The sequence below is a fragment of the Mustela erminea genome, chromosome 7, assembly GCF_009829155.1.
Source record: "Mustela erminea isolate mMusErm1 chromosome 7, mMusErm1.Pri, whole genome shotgun sequence".
NCBI lineage: Eukaryota > Metazoa > Chordata > Mammalia > Carnivora > Mustelidae > Mustela > Mustela erminea.
Window position 1 is genome coordinate 134,790,400 of NC_045620.1, and position 22,863 is coordinate 134,813,262.

Genomic DNA, 22,863 nt, shown 5'->3' on the forward strand with positions numbered 1-22,863 from the left:
TTATCCTTTGTTTTAAAAGTAGCAATGCTTCCCGACTTCTATTCAGGCCAGGGAGGATACACTTTTGTTTGAAATCACCTGCCTGCGTTTAATTGCAATTGCAAGTAAAATATCTGACTCACTTCTCCCTCCTCCCTCCCATTCACGCTGGGAATTTAAAGTTGTGAAACAAACCGAACCTGTCCCTGCTTAATGCCACCAAACACGGCAACACCTCGCTTTAATAGAGCACTTAATTGATGCTTCACCGGAATGGAATCCCTATAAATGCGTGCGATATGCTCAGTCCAAACAAATTAAAAATTACTCTCACAATGAATTCCAAATATTATGCTTAGACAAAACAACAAACTGTTATTAAACTCATAAACCCGCATCCCACAAGAACCTACAAAAAGTCTTAAGTTCAAGTTACCAGATCGGCTACACCCTCTGACAGAATGAACTCTGCGCGCCTCCATAATCCCTCACCAGGAACTGCGCACTCTCTGCAGAGACAAGAAGACCAAAGCAGATACCAGCGAGATACCAGCTCCGCATCCAAACACGGGCCCCTGCTCAGCACCCCAGTCAGGCAGCGCATTCTATTTTAATCCTCTTTCTTTTGCAACACGAGCCTCTCCAAGATACATAGAACGCTTGGCTCTGAGTGACAACCCAACCCTTCAGAATGGCTTGGTTGTTCCTTCTTAGAGTGGATAGGTCGTAATTAAAAGCACAAAGTGCTCTCATTGATGGGTTTTTTCCTCTAGAGAATGGAACGCTCTGGTTTTGCCCATCTCTGACTGCCTACCCCCCCTTCGCTTCTCACCGACCATGAAGAGACAAAACGTTTTGTCACCCCCACAGATAAGATCAGGCCACCAAGGAGAAGACGTTCCATCCACATGCGAGAAATCCAGTCGCAGCGTGAAATGGAGCGCTGCTTCTGAAGGTCACCCGAAGATTCATTCAGAAAGCCAGCGGGGCCCACAGGAGCACCCCAGGAAGCAGGCCAGGCTGCTTTAAGCCATGAATGCACAGACAATGAAACAGCCAGACTCCACATCTAGCTTCCTCTAGCAGGAGCTCTGTGCATGTCTGTCTGGCAGTAAGTGCTTTGCTGCTGATAGTTTAAAAAATTAAACATGGGAACGGTGGCTGCACCGCAACACAGCTTCTGGTGTAAAAATGTACAAGTCACGGGGGTCGGGGGGTCTGGAGAGGGGGGTAGGGTTATGGACACTGGGGAGGGTATGTGCTATGGTGAGTGCTGTGAAGTGTGTAAACCTGGTGATTCACAGACCTGAACCCCTCGGGATAAAAATACATTATACATTTATTAAAAAATTTAAAAATTAATTTAAAAAAATGTACAAGTCACTATTGGAACAAATCTGTTACATGTTTTGTATCCCTGGGGTCCACTACATTTTTAAAGGGTTTGCTTAAAATTTGGGACACCTGGGTGGCTCAGTCAGTTAAGAGTCTGACTCTTGATTCTGGCTCAGGTCATGACCTCAAGGTCGTGAGATCCAGCCTACCTCTGGCTCTGTGCTCAGGACGGAGCCTGTTTTGGATTCTCTCCCCCTCCTCTCCCCTCCCCCCCCTCACACGCAGGCACACCCACACAGGCGTGCAGGTGCACTCTCTATAAAGAAAATCTTTAAAAATAGAAAGATCTGCTTAATATTCATGGGCGTCACAGCTACATATAGGTGATCAAAGAAAACCCGACCTTGGCTTTGGACCGTAGCGCTTTTCCTGCTGCCAAACTGTCTAGGCAATTATAACTCAGTGTGTTCCCAGTCCATCAACAGAGATCCCTTCCTGTTAGCGGTCCCCTGAGTCCAGGGGCTCCCTCAAAGCTGGCTGGCCCAGTTTCCACCTGATTCCAACACAGCTATAATTTCTATTTCTCTGTAGTTAAACATCACTTACCAACAATCAACGTAAATTATTTCCTGTTAGCAAAATGCTTTTCTACTAAGGGAACTTATACAGTGAAGCCATAAAGCTACTCTATTAACAAGAATTATCGCACTTTTAAAGATTTTATTTTTTTAATGTGATCTCTACAACCCAACACTGGGGCTTGAACTCTCCACCCTATATAAGAGTCGTAGGCTCCACTGACTGAGCCAGGTGGGAGCCAACTAGACTTTTAAATACTCCCCCCTGTCCAAAACGCCTTCTGTCCATTTCAAGGTCTAGATTCTTGCATCCTCGGACAGCCTCACCGTGATGACCACGTAGCAAACATGTACTCATCTAGGGGACTAAGTGCTTTTTTCTGGGTACTGAGCAGGTAGCACTACCTCGTTACATGTAAACACAGAAAAGGGCCCTTAGCACAGTGCCTAGCATTAAACAGGCATTCAAGGAAGTTAATTCTCTCTCCCTAACTTCTGTTTCCTTTATTTATTCTAGATCTTCAGGCTTTGAGAGGTCCTTACTTCCTATCACAAACCAAATCTCAACACTGTTGTAAACCCTTCATTTATAATTCCAGCAAGAAATAAAACTCCAGGCCAAGATGTGCAGCCTATCCAGAATTAACCATTGGGTTCTGGAAATACTGTCACTGGAAAAGGACAGCCAGTCCCAATTTATAAATTAGCAGTGTCTCCAAAGTTCATCTGCAAAGTGGTGTAAACACCCTTTCTGTGATGTTATATTTAGGATCTCAAACTCTCCCACAAAAGCCCATGGGACTGCCAACGTACCTGAATGACGATACCAGGGTCACAGCCTGGACTGAGCACAGCGCCTTGGTCCTGGCGGACGGTAGCTCTTCGCTGCGTCACGAATCCCCGGGGTGGGGGATGTGCACAGCAGGCTCTGGCCAAGATCTCTATCCAGCCCAAGAAGGCGCACACCTTCCCCGACCTTCCTCATGCGCCCTTCTCGCTTCCCTGCCCTCTCCCACGTGACCCCTCAGAACTCCCGGATTCTCAACTGCAGCCCCTCACCAGAGCTCCACTTTTAAGGTTTCAAAGGCGGAGGCTTCTTCCTGCCAAAATTACCTGCGATCAGCTGTACATCTGGAGGGAAGAAATCTGATCGTAAAGGTATTCCACGGGGGAAGACGAGTGTCTGATGAACCTGCACTTGTCCAGAGATTTCTGCCTCTTTAAAAGAAGCCTGGCTACCCAGACAAATCTAACTTTGTGTGGAAGACAGAAAAACAAGCTAAAACAGGTCTGCACGGCGGAGAGGTGAGGGCCACCTGGGGGGCTATTCCTAAGCTACCTCAGCTTTTCAGAGTCACTTCCTCCTCCTTGCCATTTTGAAAACTCGTCATTTTTTTTTACAGCCTCCATAATGTCTTCGAGTTCCTACAGGAACAGCAGGTGCGTGATAACACAAGTACGTGACAATATGACGGGAGTGGATACGATGAGTCCAGCTTGGGCAGCGTTCTTTCCAACCTGGAACATAAGCCATGGTGTTCGGGATTCCTATGTCCTCAAAATACAGTCACCCCCAGAGCGAGCTGCAGAAGCTACGGGAAAACTCAGATGTCAACACAGGGCCAGAATTCTGGTTTTACTCATCCTGGCATGGCCAGAAGGGGATATTAGATTTGTTTCTAAAGTGTGTTGGGGAGCAGGGGAATGGCACACATCACCTCTTACGTTTATGGGAGAGAATGAACAACAAACGTATTCTAAATGAGAATAAGAAAAGTGGGCAACAAAAGTGGATACTTTTGAAAAAGAATCAAAAATCAAAAAAATCTATACAAGATTCTGCACGCATACTCTTTCACTCTAGCTGCCCTGGGGCATCAATTACTTTAAGTGTAAAAACAGAAAACATCCACTTGGCCAGGGAAAGCCAAGAATCTGGACACTGAATTCCAACACATGCTTGAAGCTGATGCCTGATACCAGCATCAAAAGGCAACAGCCTCATTAAGAAATGGCACAAACTCTTTCCGGTAGCAGGCAAAGGCTTAAAAACCAAGTCAGTGTTGGGGGTCTGGAAGGGGAAATGAAAACTGAATTTACCTCCATCCATGAACAAGCAGCTACTAAGTCTGCTTAAGACACCCCACAACACTTCTCTTTACTACAAACATGCTGAAGGCCGCCAGAATGAAAGCAGCCATTATCCTGACCCGTCACCTGGGCTTTCCTTACCCCCCGAAGAGGGACACGTCAGACAACCGGAGCACCCCGCCCACATGCTGGGCCTTTCCACCCAGATCCCCAGGCACTCTGACAAGTGCTTATTAACCTTGATGACGTGCCAATGAGAAAGAGAGTTGGCCACCACAGCCTTTTTATTTTCCTGGGGGGAGAAAGGGGAGAAAACCGAGCTAGTGAACTAAGGGACGAAACCCAAGGTTATGGGTAAATCCGAAAAGTGGATTCAAGACTTAAGCGTTCCCGATCACCACCTCCACAATTTCTCAATTAGTCCCTAATGGCAAACAGGAAGTCTATCTCTATTTTGCTTTAAGAACAGAAGCTCTCGGAGGGCACAGGGCCAACTGTTCTTATAGGCTGCTTGGGATTTAATTTCAAAGTAACTGTAGCAACAATTACATAAAATGAAGTTTCCTTTTCTTCCTAACAACTCTTCTATAGCGAATTCCCGGGTTACTCGAGCGCCAGACTGTGGACGACGCACCCTGAGGACACCTGTGTAGGACCAAGGGGGTCGCCAAGAAGCCCCTCATGCGACCATAGTAACCCCCACTTCCTCACACTGGCAGACCCTACCCACCATGTCCTCCACTGAAGACACACTTTTGCCTTAGACAGGACGCCCCCAGGAAGAAAGGACGATGCCACAAAGTTCACACGGTTCACAAGAATCCAATCATAGGATTTTTTTTTTAAAGCAACCGTAGGCAGTAAAAAATGAAGTTATGCAATAATTAATACCTAATGCTGTCTTATCTGTCATTGCTAAGCTTCCTATTGAATAAATAAGAGAAGAAATTCTCAAGGTAGAGGACAGGTAGGTGGTCGTGGCTTTGCACCTGGCCCCTGACGAAGGGCAGTGCAACGCACACGGCAAGTCTGCGACAGTACCCAGCGTCAGCTCCGTGCCAACCGCCCACGGACGTGTCTCCCCTGTGAGGCCTGAGCTCCCGAGTTTTTAAGTAACCCAAAGGAAAAATTACCTACGAAACCCCTGTAATTCCACGAAAGAGGGATTATACTAAAAGAATGCTGTGGGAAGGGCAGAAATGACTCAAGGACATGCTGAATTTTTCTGGCAAGGACCAAACACTCCAACTAGAATGATCCAAATGATCACGTGAATTGGAGGCAACTCTTCATGAGGAAAAGTGCAGAGAGAAGACCCTTACTCTAGCTGAATGTGAAAGTAATGGCAGGAAAGTACTGCTAACGAGAACTTGTATTTAAGAGACTTTCTGAAGAAATTCCAACAGCTTCCTGGGCAATTGTTTCAATAATCCACATCCCGGGCCCGCAGGAGGGAGGAGGGAGGTATTAATGCTTCTCTGCAAATAAGGAAAAGGAGCACAGGGAATGGGGCGTCAGGTGCCCTGACTCCCCCGCCCCCCGCCACTCTGCAGGCTCACGCACTGCACCACACGTGCAGAAAGAGGTCCACAAAGACTGTCCTTTTTGGAGGAAAGAGAGGGACAAGGACAGTTTTGTAACCTCTGGAAGAAGCTGCACTTACGAGAGAAAGTCAAGAATCCAGCTGACTCTGCTAGGTTAGAAGAAAGGGCATAGCTGATGAGACAACAGCGGTTTCTTCTCCCAAAGTCTTGTCTCATTTTCACACACCTCATGACTTAATGGCTCTCACCTATCCTCTTACCGAGTTCATTCTCGCTATTACTTAGCGAAAGAATAAAACATGCAAAACCATTAAAAAAAAAAAATCAGTTGCCAAATCATTAAGCTCCTCCCACTTTCCCTCCCAAAGCTGGAAGTGGAGGAGCCCCGGGACTCGGTTACCTACCTTTGCTTCATCGTTAATGTCCCAAGTGAAGGAAATGGCATTATATGCAATCTCCTCAATATTACTGATGGTGTTGAAGCTTTCTTTATAGTCAGCTACATGAGTGATAAAAAAGAAAGGGAAATCGTGATTTCTGGTTCCAACGTTTTCCATATTATTGCCTCTGAAAAACTTGTATGAACATATTGTTGGATTGAAAAAGGTTCAAAAAGATGAAAATAAGAATCACAAGATTTTCAAAATACAGGTAAGCTTAGACCTATTTAATTTTTCCCCATTATGTCAAAATTAAGATATTTAGGACTAAAAGTTTACATAATTGTCCCAAGGTCACAAAACTAGCTCAGAGAACCAAGATGAGAACTTAGCTCTTTTAAATTTTTTTGAAAAGAGAACATGAAGACAAAAGAAGTAACACTGAGATTAAGAGCCATCTTGTGACACAGATGACAGTTCTGTACCAAAATTTCTACATGGCAAGAAGAGCCCTTCTCATGAAGCCCCTGCATTAAACGCGGTTCTGCCCAGATCTGCCGCCACAGCCCAGCGGCTATATCCCTGGGTCTCTTGGAAGACAGAAGAACCTAGCAGTACAGCTCATCAGGTAGCCAGGGGAGATAGCTTAGGTAAGTGCCCGCCAGCAGTATTTGCTTCTGCTTGTTTATTTAGGGTTTTTTCTCTACTTCACCATCATCTACAAATAACCAGTATCTCTTAAAGAAGACATTCCACCTCAAAAACTTTGCAGACCAAAGAGCAGGGCCCTCTTACATGAGCCAGCTCTAGAGCTTCTGGTCCAGAGTCATCTGGAGAGCCAGCACTGCACAGGCCACACGTCCTTATGAAGGAAGTAAGTGAAGAACACTGATTCCAGGAGGCCGAGAACAGGGTTTGGAACAGATCAGTAGCTGGCATAAAGATTCAAATGCTTTCGGCAGGAAGCCGATCGCTGCCAAAAATAACTGGAATTAGAAAACTGGACGCTTACACCTCTGGGAGTTAAAGCAGGCTCCACAGCTCCTCACCTATGTCAATGCACCTTTGTTTGGCCGTGTGCTGCCGTGAGTGCCAGTATTTCCAGTGCCTTAACTGATCTTCTCTGCTTTTGTCTTCTGCAAAAACCACCATGATCACACTCTATGAAAGAGAATGGATTATGATATAAAGATGCTAAAGGGTGAGTATCTTCTGGAAATCTTACTTAGTGTTCTATTTTACAGTTAAGGCTGTAAACTGCCATTTTAGATCTTCCTTTAGATCTAAATGAGCGCTCTGACGAGCTTTCCTGGAGAACAGAGCCAAGCGCAGAACGTACCCGGACTTTGCTGATGGGCCGGTGGATCCCCTCGCTGCCGCTCGCCTCCTTCAAGGTGACGGGGTAGAACTGCCCTTTGTTCAGGTAGGTCATGGTGCTATCTCCTGGCTTCTGTCGCAGTGATTTTGAGGCTTCTAGGGTATATTCAAAGTTGTTCCTAAAGAACAAAAAAAAGCCACAGCTCTCTAATCCACTCTTTCAGAAACTCTCTTTATAGGTCAGCGCGATCTCTGAAATGCTTCAGTGTGGATGTATGCAAATAGCCAACTACCAGGAAACATCCAACTGACTGTGTCATATTATAAACAGCATGTGCTACTTCTGGCACAATAAATATAAGCTAAAGCAACACAGATATTCTCAAATCTCTCATATGCAGGGCTACAAAATGCCTACTAGAAATTCTATGAAGTGAAAAGGTTAAAAATTAGAAGTTTAGAAGCTAAGGGTATTAAAGATACTAGCAGCTGAAAAGGACTTTGGAAGGAAATCTCACAAGACATGCTTCCAATTTGGTATTTACCCAGCAAGGGCTGCAAACAGGTGGCCCGGTAGGTCTCTGATTAAATTTGATTTGGTCTGCACAGCACTCTTTTTGAGGTTTTTGCTTGGAATTTCAATGTTTTGTGATGGGCACTGCACAATTCTCTACAGTCACTATCACCTTAAAGTAACATGTATATATCTCCCTTGAGTTAATAACCTTCCTAGACCAGAGCTCGAGAATTACACCTATTTTTGTAAATAAAGTTTTATTGGAATACAACCGCACCCTTCTTCGCGCGTAGTCTACAGCTGCTTCTGTGCCACAGTAGCGAGCTGGGCAGTTGCAACAGAGCCTGTAAGGCTCACAAAGCTTCAGTATGTACTATCTGATCCTTTACAGAAAAGGTCTGCTGACCCCTATCTTAGATCCTACAGGTATCTGAGTTTGTGACTCCTGTACCTTAAGGCAGGTCTTTAAGGGAAGTCTCAATTCCCATCAAATCCTAGACTTAAAAAAACAAAAACAAAAAAACCTGGTTTTACTTCAAAGCACAACATACAAAAGATGCGTAAGACTAAATTATAAAATGAAATCCTAAATGCCTTAAAAAACATCCGAAGGTGTTCGTACATTTTCATAATTAACTTGGAAGATACTCATATTGCTGGCATGAAGTACAATTTTGAGGTTTTAAAAGAAGAGGTTGTCAGGTCAGAAAAAAGCTGACTTCATTTATTTCACCACAAGTGAGGCTAATACAAAATAAAAGCCTTTATCCACTTGATGTTATTTCTGAATTCTCACAGAATTATATGTTCTTGGAAACGGAAGGGCGCGCAGGGATCCAGTTGAGTCCCCTCGTCTCTTCTTCTAGACCCCATTCTACCACCATCACATAAAGAAACCGAAGGAAAGAAAAAGCACCAACACCAAGAATTAAGGAAACATGAAACACAGTACAGAGTTCAAAATTAAGTGCACTAAAGCGAACGTCCCTCTAGCAAAGATAAACCACCAAAGCCACCTCTGATTTTCCAACATCAGATTAACACAAAAAGTCATAAGAGCTGAAAGTTAAAAATCAAATTAAAAGACAACTATTACCCAGAAACACTGTCAAAAACATAGTCCTCTGAATTCATGCCAGGCATCCGCAGGCTGAGATCCGAGGGGAAGAAAACCTGAAATACGAATGTGATAAGCCACGACTATTTAACTGGTTATCAGGCTCACTAAAGACCGACACGTGCTACAGCACACAAGTATGTGGCTCACGGCTACACATTACTCATTCGACATTCATTTGAAAATAAAAACTTTAACTCTACAAAAAAATTCTGAAGGAAAAACAGCCATTTCATATGCACTCAATTACATGGAGACAATCCACGCAGGTACTCCCCCAGAGTGCTGCCTTATCCCCTGTTCCCAACTTCCCCACACATCTCAATTCTGTTCAAACTCTAGAATCTGCAACCAAGATCTCATGACTTTCAGGGCTCATCACAGCAAGTGAAGCTACCCTATCAGGTCTGTACCACCAATGGACGGACTGAGGCACTGTTCTCAGATAAGGCTACGATTCTACTCCTAGTGCCCTAAGCAAAGGGATATTCCTTTTCCCCATGAGACATTAAATATGGCTTTAAACATCCTTACTCCCCAACTTTTTTGTGGTTCATCACCACAAAACCCTGAAAGTGTTTGGAGTTAATCTGTAAATTTCACACAACGCATGCCTCACCAACATCTACTGCCTCCCTGACTCTACTACCAAGCAAGAGAGACCCAGAAAATCCATGAGAAATCATTTTATATTGAGACCAATTACAAGAATCTTGTTCTGGTCTAGGGCAAAAGCTGAAAACAGATTTCTGTGGAGATATCTGTTGTTGATGGAAGATTACATATGGGCTTTTCTTTCTCCGACAAAATCACTTAGCTGAAATCATAATTGTTAACTCAAATGCTGGTAAGATTAGCCATGTGCCCTTGATAATGATTTCTGGTTTTGTAGGTTTAGTTTACAAATTATACCCATTGGCCTTTTCTCGTAAAAAATAAAGTCTTTTGTTCCTAATCCATTCATTTCAGGCTGAGTTTCAAGCTTACATAACAAGGAAGAGGTGGAACCCAATACTTAGACAAACACACAAACGTCTTAGGAAGATGCTTGCATTTCCTGTACCTCCTGAACGCCTTCCTTGAAGGTCTCTGAGAAGGTAGAGTCTGGAGTTCTCCTTTGAGCATTTGGAGGTTGAGCACCAGAGCTGAACTGGTCAGCATTAAGGTTCCGGTCAAAAACCACCACCCGCTCAGCAGGCTCAGGATGATATACTGCCGGAGAGATTCCCACAGCAAAGCCATGGGGCTGGGTTTCTGTCTTGATGGAGTGGGTAGGCATTGTTGCTATGGAGACAGTGACTGTTGTATCAGGAGCTGTTAGATGGCCTCTCTTATCAATGCCCAGTTGGTTGCCATGGGGAAGGACAATGTTAAATGGCACATTTTTCAGTACTTGCACTCTGTTTTCTCCAGCAGAAATGAGGGACTGCTCAGTCACATTTGGTATGCTGTTTCTTTAAGAAAAGAAAAGAAAACTCTGTTTTCAAACTTAATGCTGATATAGTTCTTTGACAATTTTTATTTTCCTAATGGGAATGGGCCATTGGGTCCTTTGTAATAGTAATAATAGTAATAGTAATAATAATAATAATACGTTTGGGAGAAACCAAATAAATAGAAAATGGCAATGAAAACCCATTACTAGAGCAAGAAAAAAAGATTTCATGGTTAATCAGTCATAAAATCCAAAAGCATCAAGTAAAATTTCACTTGAAATCTAGAGAACTCAGAGCTCTCCTCCACTATGCTGTATTTGCAAGAACCCTAATACAGTGTCATATTTCACTCGAAGCCCGAAGCAACAAACGTAACCGGCTAGAGCAGTACGGTGCTTCAAGCACAGACTCTAGAGTCATTCCTCCCTGGTTCAAATTCTGTGACCAGTGGGACGCTATCTCATCTCTTAGTAAGTACGTGCTTGTCTATAAGGTGAGGGTAGTAATGCTATCTATCTTTCTGTTCTCACAAGGTTGTGACAAGGATAAAATGAGACAAGGCACTGAAATGTGTATGATGATGCCTGGCGCACAAAGGCTTGAGAAGTATGAACAGTTATCTCACTTGGCCACCACGTTTCCTAGGACCTACACTTATCTGGCTTTCTCTACACCAAAAGAAAACCAATGGTTACATTGTACAGGTTGCTATACTTGCATAAAATTACTTTTGGTTTAATAAATATCCTGGGCAACAGAAGATGACTTTTAGTCCAGGGTGAAGTTAGTGAATTGTCCAAAGCCCCCTCAAACAATATATGCTGATATGTTTAAGAAAAAAAGCAACTTGGCAGTTCTGGACATTTCAGATCAATAAAATGTTCAAAACTTGAACCATAAATTCACTCCCAAGAATTTCCTAATGAAAGAAAAAAAAAAGGAAAAAGCTATCTAGAAAGTGGTTTGTCAAGGCTTTGTAGCAGTTTAAAAAAAAAAAATTATAGAGCCTTAATGTCAGGATAACTAAGTTTTGCTTAAAAACTATACCAAAATTGGGGCACCTGGGTGGCTCAGTGGGTTAAGCCGCTGCCTTCGGCTCAGGTCATGATCTCTGGGTCCTGGGATCGAGTCCCGCATCGGGCACTCTGCTCAGCAGGGAGCCTGCTTCCTCCTCTCTCTCTCTCTGCCTGCCTCTATGCCTACTTGTGATCTCTCTCTGTCAAATAAATAAATAAAATCTTTAATTAAAAAAAAACTATACCAAAATTAAATAAACAATGAATTTACAAGTTGGAGAAAAGGGAAGAGCAGATCAAACAGGAAGCATTATGTTAGTAACTGCTGAAGCTAGTAATCATGCATATATAGGCTTATATTATTTCTCTACTTTTGTTATTTGAAAAGAGCCATAATAAAAATTAACAGTAAAAACAAACAAACAAACAAAAAAACCTTAAGATCTTCTCCAAAGGGTAATTCTCAAGATTAAATTAGCAACATGGAAAACACTTATGGAAAGTAGAACACAACCTATTAAACTACAACCACATAGAATGTGCGCACATACCCAAACAGTAAATAAAGAAATCATAGAGACAGTGGGATTCTGAGTGATCATACTTTCTTTAAAGATATTTTACTTCCGGGGAGCCTTACGAGGCTTAGTCAGTGACGCGTCTGACTCTTGATTTCAATTCAGGTTATGATCTCAGGATTATGAGATTGAGCCCTTGTTGGGCTCCAGGCTAGGTGTGGAGTCTGCTTATGATTCTCTCTCCCTCTGCCCCACCCTTCTCGCGCTTTCTAAATAAATAGACAAATAAATAAATAATACAAATAAATAAATATATATATTTATTTCTTCTACTAATAGAGCACAGGGAAATTTACAAGTTGTGTGCAAATTAGTTTTCACGGCTATAAAGTCAAGCCTTAATGCTCTGAAAGTTTTAACCTAAATAACCTAAAATAACTTCAACAGGAGTCTGGAATATAGCTGCTTCATTAAGTTTTACTCAGGCCACTATTCAAGATCATTGGTACATAATCTTTTTTAAAGGACCCCCACGTTTGCATTAAATGCCACACCCTTCTTAAGAGAAACTCAGACAAATAAGGGAACAGTTCGCTTACATCATCACTAAAAACATCCCTCCACAGGCAAAGCAAGCATGCAGAAAAGGCAAGTATTGTCTAAAGAAACTGGCAACGTCTCAGAACAGAATCATAATTACCACCCATCTCTTCCACTAAATCTTTTCCATTTGAACCCCCACTTTATTTTTGGCAGAAACCCGTGAAAATACAATACAGTACCATTTCACGCTTTCTATGAGACATTACCTTTTGCTGTGATCTGGCTCTGGGGGCTCGACATCTGGCTTTGCTGTCGATGACCTCCTCTCTCTTGGAACCTTAGATATTAACAAACAAGACACAATTGAGTTCTCACTTAGTGAAATACAGATGCAGCCTCTTTTCAGAGGCTGCTAAGTCAACCACTGATAAGTCTACTTGATTGCCCGCCAGATGCCCGGCTGTGGGGATCCGCGACGAGTGAGACCGTGTCTGCCCTCAAGAGCTTACACATCTTGTCACGAGGTTAACATGTAAAAACTGACGATTCCTTCATTGCCAAATTAACCCAGGGCATCCTGAATTCACTCTGTCATTGAGTTTGGATTTCATCTCTTTTTTTTTTTTTTTTTAAAGATTTTATTTATTTATTTGACAAAGAGAGAGAGAGACCCAGCGAGAGAGGGAACACAAGCAGGAGGAGTGGGAGAGGGAGAAGCAGGCTTCCCACTGAGCAGGGAGCCCGATGCGGGGCTCGATCCCAGGACCCTGAGATCATGACCTGAGCTGAAGGCAGCCACTTAATTACTGAGCCACCCAGGCGCCCCTGGATTTCATCTCTTAAAAAAAATACCTCTGGCTTGTTTTTACCATTTATCTACGCTACGGAATAAAGCAGCTACTGAAAACACAACCGGCCTCCCAGTGTTCTCGCCCTTCTGTTACTCTTCCTTTCAGATCAAATGCACAATCGAAAGACTCAGCCATGCTAACAGTTCATTTCCAAGATCCAAGTGCTGGCCTCAAATGATAAATTTCTTCAAATACGCTGGGATTCACATTATCTGGTACCCAGAGGACAAACTGAACTCAGTTTGTTCTATGCTTTTCTTAATTCTGTTCTTCTTTACGCAGGAGATGAAAACAGGCTAACATTATACACGTGTACCCTAGACATCAACCCGCTGAAGAGTAATTCCAAACATGTGCTCCAAAACTGCTAAATGTTTGAAACTGTTTCCAATGCGAACCTATGGATATATTTACCTTTAAACACAAAATAAATTATTTCATGTGTTAACAAATGTGTTTTTAAATCTTCACTGAAGTTATTTAAATCTTCATCAAAGAGGGTGCCTGGGTGGCTGAGTCCGTTAAGCATCTGACTCTTGATCTCAGCTCAGGTCTTGATCTCAGCGTTGTGAGTTCAAGCCCCAGGTCAGGCTCTACACTGGGAGTGGAGTGTACTCAAACAGTTATTGTGTAAAAAAGACAGATGGTTATATCCAAAGAACTGAAACAAATCAGTTCATTTAAAAAAGAAAAGAATGCTACACCTGTCATAAGAAACCTGACATATTAGTACTAAGACTGTCACCCCTAATGGACAGACATAATGACTGATCTCCTCCTAAGATGTAAAATACTTTTAGGACCCTTTACTTAAAATACATACACATACAACCCCTGCAATCAGAATCATTACATCAGTCTTTCTGGCACTGAACTTGTTTGTTTTCTCCCATTTTCAAAAAGTTTCAGTTAAAAAGATGTACTTCAAACTTAGGAACTTGTGATTTTTACACTGAGTCAAGAAAACAGGACTTGAGAAGAAGAGATTTATCGTAAGTTCCACTTCGAAGGAATTCTTCGGCTCTCCTTCCCAGGCAAAGAGATCGCCTAGCGTCATTAGTTACTACACAAGTTTCACTTCATATTTAAAGGAAAAAAAACAAAACTTACCCCAGTCTCTCAATCACAACAAGCTGGATACGCGGCCTCAGACCAGAAAATAATGAAATCATTTGTTTACGTCCCACCCTAATTTGGCAATCATGATCCAGCCATCTTCTTTGTTTTTTTCCCTCTGCATTTTTTTAAAGAGTTTATTTATTTACTTAACACACACACACACGTCTTAACACACACACACACAGAAAGACACACAAGGAAAGAGAGAGAGAGCACAAGCACGGGGAGTTGCAGGCAGAGGGAGAGGGAGAAACAGATTCCCGCCAAGCACGGGGCCCCACAGGAAGTTGGATCCCAAGACCCTGGGATCATGACTTGAGCTGAAGGCAGCTGCTTAACCGACTGAGCGACCCAGGCACCCCGGCCCTCTGCATTTCTTATATTCAGGAAAGAATACGATGCCAGAATGTAACAAACCATAAGCAACTAGTGAATCCAGGTGAAATTATCTGAGAGTTAATCATCTGATTAAATTGAAGTTTTCTCTATGTCTGGAAGTTTTAAAAACAAAAATATGACAAAAATCAACTGTGACATAGAGCCATCACCACATACTACTATCGAGCAGAAAGAACGCCAACAAGTCTAGCAAGCAAAGGACATTCCATGGGAGACAGCACGGCATGCCGAAGAGGATGACTTTAGCGTAATCCAGACCAGGCCTCAAATCCTGCAACACATGCTAGTTGTGTGACCTGAGAACTTAATTTTTTCCTATTTGCAAAACAGCGGTCACACTGCATATTTTTCAGGCTTTCTGGAGAGATCAGAAATAACACACATGGCAGTAACATGCTTAGCGTGACAGAGGAAACCAGTAAGTGGTGACCAGTGACAAGGACACAGATCTTCAGATAGGAACATCACACAAAACTCCAAGCACAGAAGAGGTTATATTTAAGACTAATCTATTGAAATAGAAACAGAACATATTCTGATCTTAGAAGTAGAAAGTCCAAGACTAGAAGAACAGCTTTCCTTCATGAATCCTTCAGTCAAATCAAAGGCTCTGTGATATCACGTAAGGCGAGGAAATCATTCTGATCACATCAGAATAAAGGTTAGAGTGCAGGGAAAGGAACCACTGTCTACTCTTCTGGGCACCACGAAGTCCCTTGGGTAAGACGTTCAGTCTCAGTAAGACACATCTCCCATCTTCTTTTATAGTAGCTTCACCCTCCAGATCGAGCTAGAGCAGCTGGCTACTTCACCCATTTTAAAAACAACCCTTTGATTTTTGATCGTAGGTTTTCGGCTTTGAACCACAGTAAGTCAAAGCACTCATTAAACTATTTATAGTCACTAGAGAAGCAACTTGCTTTACATTCTACCAGCAAATTACTGTTTTATATGCTGTTGAATCAAGTGCATCTCGGACGGTTGTTAGGTTTTTGAAAGAGGAGGCACATCTACCTTGTAATAGTCATAGAGCAAGCCCAGGGCGGCCGCACTGTCTTCGTCTCCATTGATGCTCATCATCGCCTTGGTTGCCGCGGTGAGAGGGTTCTCCAGGAAAGACTTCCAGGCTTCGTCCTCACTAGTGTAGGGGCGCCGCTGTGGATAAAGGGCTTCATTCTGAAGAACTAAGACTGGCCGTTTGCTTCGGAGAGATTAAAAACACACATACGGCTAGATCTCACACTTTTTACTGCAAGGCACCATAAGCTAATTTTTAAAAGACCCAAACAATCAATTCCTTGATATTCCAGTAAAAGAGCCCAATGACCCACCCCAGCAAAGGCCACCGAGGCGAGACCAGGAGACAAGCCACCTGAATGCACACCGACGGGGCCCCCAGGTAAGATATACGGGACTGGGGAGCCAGGGAACGTACAGTTAACCTGCACACGTGACCCGGGATATATAACTTGGCAAAACAAAACAAAACACTCCAAGAAAATGCCAGGCTATTCAAATACCTAAGCAAACAAACACAAGGACAAAGTGAGGCAAAACAGAACATTCATTCTCCTCAGACATCTGCAGTCAGGACTGTACCCTCTTAAAGAGAGTAGACCTGGTTCAAGCATCGTGCTGCTACATGTTACTTCCTCTTTCTCCTGTTGATACCAGGCCTTGAAAACTTTCCTACCCACAAACCAGGGAGAGAGGAGGAGGGGGCGGAAAGAAAAGAGCGACTTTGTTTAATCCTCGGGGGTATATGAGAAAGTTAGAATATTCTACTGATTACCACCAGATTGAGCATGGAATGTGGCCAAAGGGGACTGTAAATCAATAAGGAGGCATAATTTTCTGGCATGGGAGTTAACTGTTTATCTTAGAGATAAACACTTAAGAATCTACAACAATAAATAAGGCCACTGAACAAAAAGAGCTTTTTAAGAAAATGGGTGGGAAATCTGTTTTTAAAACTCTTTACTAGATTTTCACACTGGGCAAGAACGGGTTCATTTTAACACTGTAGTTGGGTGGGAAAAATCCAGAAAAATCAACAGAGATCTTAGTAAAGTCTGACAGAAGATTCAGTTTTAAAGATTAAAACAAACATTACTGATTCCAAAAACTTGAAATGTCAACAGTCTCAACAACTTTTCAGTTGGTACTATTTAACAAGTCAATAAGGAGAAAAAGCGGAACACAAACTCCAGCAAAATGAAGTGGTTGTTTTTTTTTTTTAAGGGAAAAAAAATTGTTAATGTTCAAAACTACTCTGAATTATCAGTATTCTAACAAGCAAATTTAAGGATCAGCTCTCATTGCAACACACAAATGAAATATGTAAATGGCCTAAAGGTGACCTACCTACTCTAAAAGTGAATGTAGAGAGATTGATTATCTTTTCAAGTAATCAACAAAGGTTAGGGTTTTGGCAGGCAGGCCCTTTAGAAACAGACACAGATTTTTTAAAAGAAGAACATCTTTGAAAAGGTGTGGGAACATGGGCCAACAACTGAATTTATCCTCAAAATTCGGTCTTATTTCGAAGCCAGTGTTTTAAACTCATGTCTAGGCATAAAATCCAAATACTGATTACATTTAGTAGGCAAAGCAGTTTTGAGGGGGGTATACTATTCTAACACAAAACAAACATAATGACGTTTATTTAAAAATGAAGGCTGTGTGTACAAATCTCAAATTCACAATAAATAAATAAATGCACAAAAAGGCATTCCCTACACCATAGGAGCAGAGTATAACAGCCACTGAATCAGTGGTACCTTGGGGTGATTTACTGGTGCGCTGCTAAGCTATTATTAATAGTGTAATAGCTACTTCCAGAAGATTATGACAGCCCTTGGCTCATTCAATTCCAGTAATGCTAGTTTTTCAGCTTCTCTCCTTCTCCCACCCCCACCCCAAATTTGTATAGGCAACAGAAAATATTTTTTGCAAATGGTTTTGTTTGGGATCACCCTGGAGGTGTCTTGCATTTCCAAAGTGCGCCTAGGGCCAAAATTTTAGCTTTGGAAATTTGCCTTATCTAAACCATAAGTCAAGAAATAAACAGTCACCAGTTGCCTGACTTAGGACTACTTCCTCATATGACAGTCAGGCAGTTGCTCGTCCCTAAAGGCCCATCACTGCCTTTGGTTAAGTCTTAAACTCTTCATTAGTGATCTCTCGAAAGACTTCTGAAACATACTTCAAGTGATTAATTTAACTGCACATTCTACAACCCAAGATTAATCCATTTAAGATATCCCCTACACAACATCTAACCTTCCCAAATCAGAAAAAGAGCACACTTAAATAAAATGATCCTTAACAAATAATTATAAAACTGGAATGGATTATCTCTCATCTGGATTTACTGATCTGCCGTAGATGGTTGGGTTGGGTGCGATTTACTTTTTTCCTAATAAATATTTTGTTTCGCAACAATTTCACACTTACAGAAAAGGTGCAAAGAAAACACTGAAGTATCCCTCCCCGCCCCCCCCCCCCCCGCCCCTGTGTCCCTCAAAGTTAATATCTTGCGTTACCACCTTGCATTTGTCAGAAATACTTCTTTGATCACAAACTCCAAAAGGAATACTAGTACGGTACGTTCTGTTTATCACCCAGATTTCGAAGATTTCATCCTCTTGATATGTTCTGAGGATTTTTAATTACAGTAATCTGTAATTACCATCAATGATGCAAGTGGCAAAATAACTCCTACAACAATTTTCTCACTCACACAGCCAGCCAGCGGGGAAAAATGCCAGGACAGCAGAGCACTTCAACTTTTCCCTAAATTTCTCCTTTCTGGAGTTCTGGCAGGCGGACTGGAGGAGAGGGCTGGACGACAACGGGCTGATTACCCGAGACCTTCCTACCTTCCCAGCGGGGGAGCCGGTCCCCAAGAGCTCCGCTGGCCCCCCTGAGCAAAAGCGACCCCGAGGGGGGCCCCCGCGCGGCGCGGCGCCCCAGTCTCCCACCCCGCACCCCTGCCAGCAGCAGAGCCGAGATGGGGGGGCGCCCGCGGGGTGGTCCCCCCGACGAGGCCGCTGAGGCGGAGGGGGGGGCGAGGAGGGAGGTGTCCCCTCCGGAACTGCGTCCCCAAGGCAAGGGTCTGACCCGGGGGCTTCGGTGGAACAAAGGGCGGTGGGGGGGGGGGTGCCGAGGGCAGAGGCCGCGGCGGGGTAGAAAGCGGACGGTGTGACGCGCGCCCCCCGCCCTCCCTGCGCGCTTCGCGTCCCCGTCCCCGCCCCGCGCCCCGCGCCCGGCCTAGCCCCCCAGCTCGTCCGGCCTCGCCTCTCCCGGGCCCGCGGCAGGTGCCGCTGGCCGGGCGCGCAGCAGCGGCCTGAAGCCGCACGGCCGGACTCGCGCGCCGGCGCCTCACTCACTTGTCGTACTCCTGTGTCATCGCGCTTGCTCGCCGCTGCCGGGCCGCAGAACTGGACTTTCGGGTTGGGACAGTACACCCGATCCGGGGGGGAGGAGGAGGCGGCGGCAGCGGCGGCGGCGGCGGCGGCGGGTCCGGAGCGGCGGCCCTGACGGGTTGGGTTCGCTTTTCTCGCTCTGAGCCGGCTCGGCGCGGGCTGCGCGCTCTGGACGCCCAGGCTCGACCGCCCATTGGCTGGCGACGCGCCGGGCCGGGGCGGGGCCTCGGAGCCGGGCGGCCGACGGCGCCGCCTGATTGGCCGGCCTGCGGGGCGCCGGGGCGGGGGCCGCGGCTCCGCGTGGCCGCGTCTGTGCGGCGCGCCCCGCGCTGTCGGCCTGCCTCCGGCGGGGACCGGCGTGGCCGCGCGGCTCCCGGCGCGCACCTCCCGCCGCTCCGCCGGCCTCCGCGCGCTCACCGCCCTGGGCCGCCGTCGCAGCCCTTGGCCGCTCGCCTGAGGGACGGGCGTGCCTCGGCGCCGCCCTCTCGGGCCTCGGGGCCGGGTCCTTCCTTCCCGACTGGCCCACCGAAGCCCACCCCGCTTCAGCGACGGAGCCTCCCGGGCCGCGGTGCGCCGCTCGGCCGCCTCGGGCACCTTCCCTGCCCGGGTCCGTGACGCGCCCCGCCCTCGTGCCGCCTCTCAGTCCGCGTCCGCGCATTTATGAGGCTCTGGCTTTTACCTGAGAAAGCTCGGGTGGCTGCTTCCTCGCGGAGCCCACGGCACTGTCCGGCGTTAGAACCTTCTGCGCGTCCGTCTCACGCTGGCCGCTGCGTGACAGTCACGGGCAACCGCGCTTCCCCTCCTGCGGCCGGCGTGGGGACCTGCCTCCAGCCCCACTGCCTGGTCCCAACTGCCTGCCCGGCCGGTCCCCTCTTCCGCGCCCACCTGCCCGCTGGCCCCCGCCAGTCTCCCAGCTCGATCCCCGCGCACCCCTTCTTTCTGGACGCCCATCGGGGCTTCAGCCCCTTCACCCTTCAGTCCCCTCACCCCCGAGCTCCTTCCGTGGGCTCCTTCTCAGACCCGCTGCCCAGCCTTCCAGCAGCCCTACCGACTCCAGCCGCGTCTGTGCCTGCCCCCCGCGGCCATTCATTCCACCCCACCCCGGCCCAACCCGTCCTTCTGAGCTGAAGCTCTTCTCTGGGGTCTGCTCGCTGCTTCAACAAACAGACACAGAGAACTCCCGCATGCCGGCGTTGTTCCAGGCGCGGGAGATAGCGAGCCCGGTTCCCTGCCTGCCTGCCGCATCCTAGGGGGCAACAGACAATGAACAGGACGAGTAGATTTCACGGTGCGGTGGAGAGCGGCGAGCTCTGCGGGAGGAAGAGCCGCGCGGCCAGCCGCGGAGCACGGGGTGGAGCCGGGCCTGGAAGGCTCGAGGAGGAAAGGCCTGCAGGGAAGTGGGGTGGAGGGGGCAGGCAGAGGCACACCTTTGCATCCGTTGTGAACAGGGACCGTAGGAGACCCGAATGACCGGAGGGGGACAAAGAGGGAGGACGGGGAGACGCAGGTTTTTGTGCCCACTTCAGTTTTTGCAGAGCAAGATGGAGGCTTTGGAGTAGAGCCCGTCTTTAAATCGTGGGGGTGGGAAGGGCACCAAGATGGGGGCAGTGAGCCCAGACCACAGTGAACAGTAGCGTGGCCCCGGGTGGTGGCGTGAGACATGGTTGGCTCTTCTCTGAAGATAGAGCCAGGAGGATTTACTGAAAATTGGATATAAAGTACAAGAAAAACACGATTCAAAGATAGCTATCAAAAGTAAAACCCGGAAGGGATGGTTAGCCATCACCGAGATGCGGAAGACGGCAGACCTAAGTCTGGGGGAGGTCAGAAGTCCCATTTGGGACATGAATTCAAGATGTTCATTGGCACTCCAAACAGACACATCAGTAGGTTGGATGTGAGTGTGGGGACCAGGGACCAGGTTGGATGTGAGCGTGGGGACCAGGGACGAAGGGGCTTCAGGGAGTTGTCGGTACAAAGACGGTCTTGAAGGCCTGGAGAAAAGATGACTCTCCATTGCGGTGACGGAGGAGAGAACGGAACCGACACAGGGTCTTGGAGCCTCCAACACAGAGAGGCTGGGAAGAAGGGGATCCAGCAGCCGGGGGGAGACCACTGAGGCTGGAGGAGAATGGAGGCACAGGAACTGGGTAGAGAAAGTGAGACAGGAGGGGGCCCATCGGCTGGGGCCCGTGCTGCCTGGACATGTCGTAAGAGAGGATTTAGCGCCATGGAGCATCGCAGGGGCTTCATTCAGCAGCCGCAGTCCCTCAGCAATCCCTGCCAGTTTCCCACTCCCTGATCTCTGGGCCCCTTGGGCCCTGAATCAGCACCCACGGACCCTTCTCACTGTCCCCTCTCTGCCTTTTCCCATTGCCATCCCCTAATCCTGGGTCCAACACTGGACCATGGAACCTGTCCTTCTTCTTCTTCTTTTTTTCTTTTTTAAGATTTTATTTATTTGACAGAGATCACAAGTAGGCAGAGAGGCAGAGGTGGGGTGAGCAGGCTTCCCACTGAGAGCAGAGAGCCCGACGTGGGGCTCGATCCCAGGACCCTGGGATCATGTCCTGAACCGAAGGCAGAGGCTTTAACCCACTGAGCCACCCAGGTGCCCCTTGTCCTTCTTTTCTTATTCACTGGTTTCATTAAAGGAACTCCTTTAAGGATTCACTAGATCATTTAAGGAAAATATTAATAACGGTACATGGACATCATCAGCATTGCCCTGATTGAAGTGACTCACAGTGGGACCCTGTTTCTACCTTGACTTTTCTCTTCTTCCTCTATCACAGCTGCAGCTGTGGCCAGGCTGAACTTTATAAAGCACACATTTGAGATTCTGTCACTCTGGTACTCTCCAGATCAAGTTCAACTCCTTAGCAGGGTGAGCAGATGAATAGCTCAACCTGCCATTTTGCTCTTCTGCTCCTTCCAGTCCTGCTCAGCACTGAGAACCACCCTTGCCCCCAATTCCCTGCTCCTCCACTTCCCAGCTGGCCCACCTTCCAGACTCAGTCTTCCTAACTCATCTGGGACTCCCCATTGCTGCAGGGGGACCTCCCTGACCTCCTAGGCTGGGTCAAGTGTCCTGGGCACACCGCCATCCTCCAAGCCTCACCGCACTACACTTACACATTCTGTTTGTAATACGTGATTTTTCCCACCATGGTGGGGACTCTTCATGAGAGGGCAGGGGTTATATTGTATCACTTTGGTTTGAATGTCCCTGGCCTCATGGGATTCACATAGAAAATATCTCTTAAGTGTTCATTGAATGGGTACCATCCTCTACAGGCACTGGTCTGCCTCTCTTCCCTTCTGGACCATGTCTGCGATGGATCTAAGCGGCCTTCGTGTTGTAAAGACTAATGGTCCCATGCTTCAGTCCCACTGCCTGGTACATGGTAGGCCCAAAATAAATATGGGACGAATGAATAAATAAATCATAGAACCCAAAACAGGAACAGTAAGGGCCTGAGGTTGCTAGACCTTAGATATATTAATAAAAACATTGGGTCTCTTTTGTAAATGTTCATACAGGCTTATTGAGCTTGTCTCTGAGAGTTCTCTAAAACAGAAATTAAGATCCAGATCTATGAGTGATCCGCCTAGCTATTGGCAATACCTTTATGTTTTTTACTATTTTTATAGGTTATAAAAATCATGCATGGTCATCGTTTTTTTAAAAAGGAA

General features: G+C 46.0%; 1 protein-coding gene across 5 annotated transcripts in view; it reads right to left on the minus strand.

The window, feature by feature from the left end:
- GRHL1 (grainyhead like transcription factor 1) overlaps positions 1-20,078 on the minus strand; it is a 52,892-nt gene extending 32,814 nt beyond the window's left edge. For 2 of the 5 annotated variants that reach the window (XM_032353343.1, XM_032353342.1), the window contains exons 1-8: positions 19,132-19,340; positions 15,755-15,941; positions 12,638-12,708; positions 9,922-10,312; positions 8,838-8,914; positions 7,247-7,403; positions 6,957-7,068; positions 5,932-6,026 (exon numbers count right to left, since the gene is read on the minus strand). In XM_032353343.1, coding sequence (XP_032209234.1) covers positions 5,932-6,026; positions 6,957-7,068; positions 7,247-7,403; positions 8,838-8,914; positions 9,922-10,312; positions 12,638-12,708; positions 15,755-15,941; positions 19,132-19,151 — 1,110 coding nt within the window. In that variant the 5' untranslated portion in view covers positions 19,152-19,340. The other 3 variants (XM_032353345.1, XM_032353344.1, XM_032353346.1) reach the window with 3 other exon arrangements.
- Between the last annotated feature and the right edge of the window lie 2,785 nt (positions 20,079-22,863).